The sequence below is a fragment of the Corvus brachyrhynchos genome, unplaced genomic scaffold (assembly GCF_000691975.1).
Source record: "Corvus brachyrhynchos isolate BGI_N302 unplaced genomic scaffold, ASM69197v1 scaffold5, whole genome shotgun sequence".
Lineage (NCBI taxonomy): Eukaryota > Metazoa > Chordata > Aves > Passeriformes > Corvidae > Corvus > Corvus brachyrhynchos.
Window position 1 is genome coordinate 2,996,356 of NW_008238321.1, and position 377 is coordinate 2,996,732.

The 377-nt window shown below is 63.9% G+C and overlaps 1 protein-coding gene across 1 annotated transcript; it reads right to left on the reverse strand.

Annotated features, from left to right (window-relative positions):
* Positions 1-106: 106 nt before the first annotated feature.
* On the reverse strand, positions 107-376 carry DEXI (Dexi homolog; the record flags this gene model as incomplete). The annotated part of the gene is made up of 1 exon (XM_008633551.1): positions 107-376. A coding segment is annotated over one exon (270 nt), but the record flags the coding sequence as incomplete, so codon positions are not given.
* Between the last annotated feature and the right edge of the window lies 1 nt (position 377).

Here is a 377-nt window from a genome sequence, read left to right on the forward strand (position 1 = left end):
CCGCGGGCGCGCGGCGGCCCCCGAGCTGCGGCCATGCCGGGACGCCGGGCCCCTGCCCCGGGCCAGGCGGCGGCAGCGCTCAGTCGCTTCGGAGCGCCCAAGGGCGTCACTCCAAGTACCCGTCAAAGACATCCAGCTCGCTGTCCGTCTCGTAGAGCACGGAGCCAGGGTCGGAGAGCATCCCCAGATCCACCAGAGCCTGGTCCATATCCTCGGGCAGGAAGACGATGCCCACATTGAGGACGATGTACTCCATCAGGAAGGCATAGTACAGAATCAGCACGTTGACAAAGAACAAGCCCACGTAAAACATATAGGGCAGCACCAGCAGCACATGGAAAGCCCAGGACTCCACCGAATCCAGACGTGCCGAGACC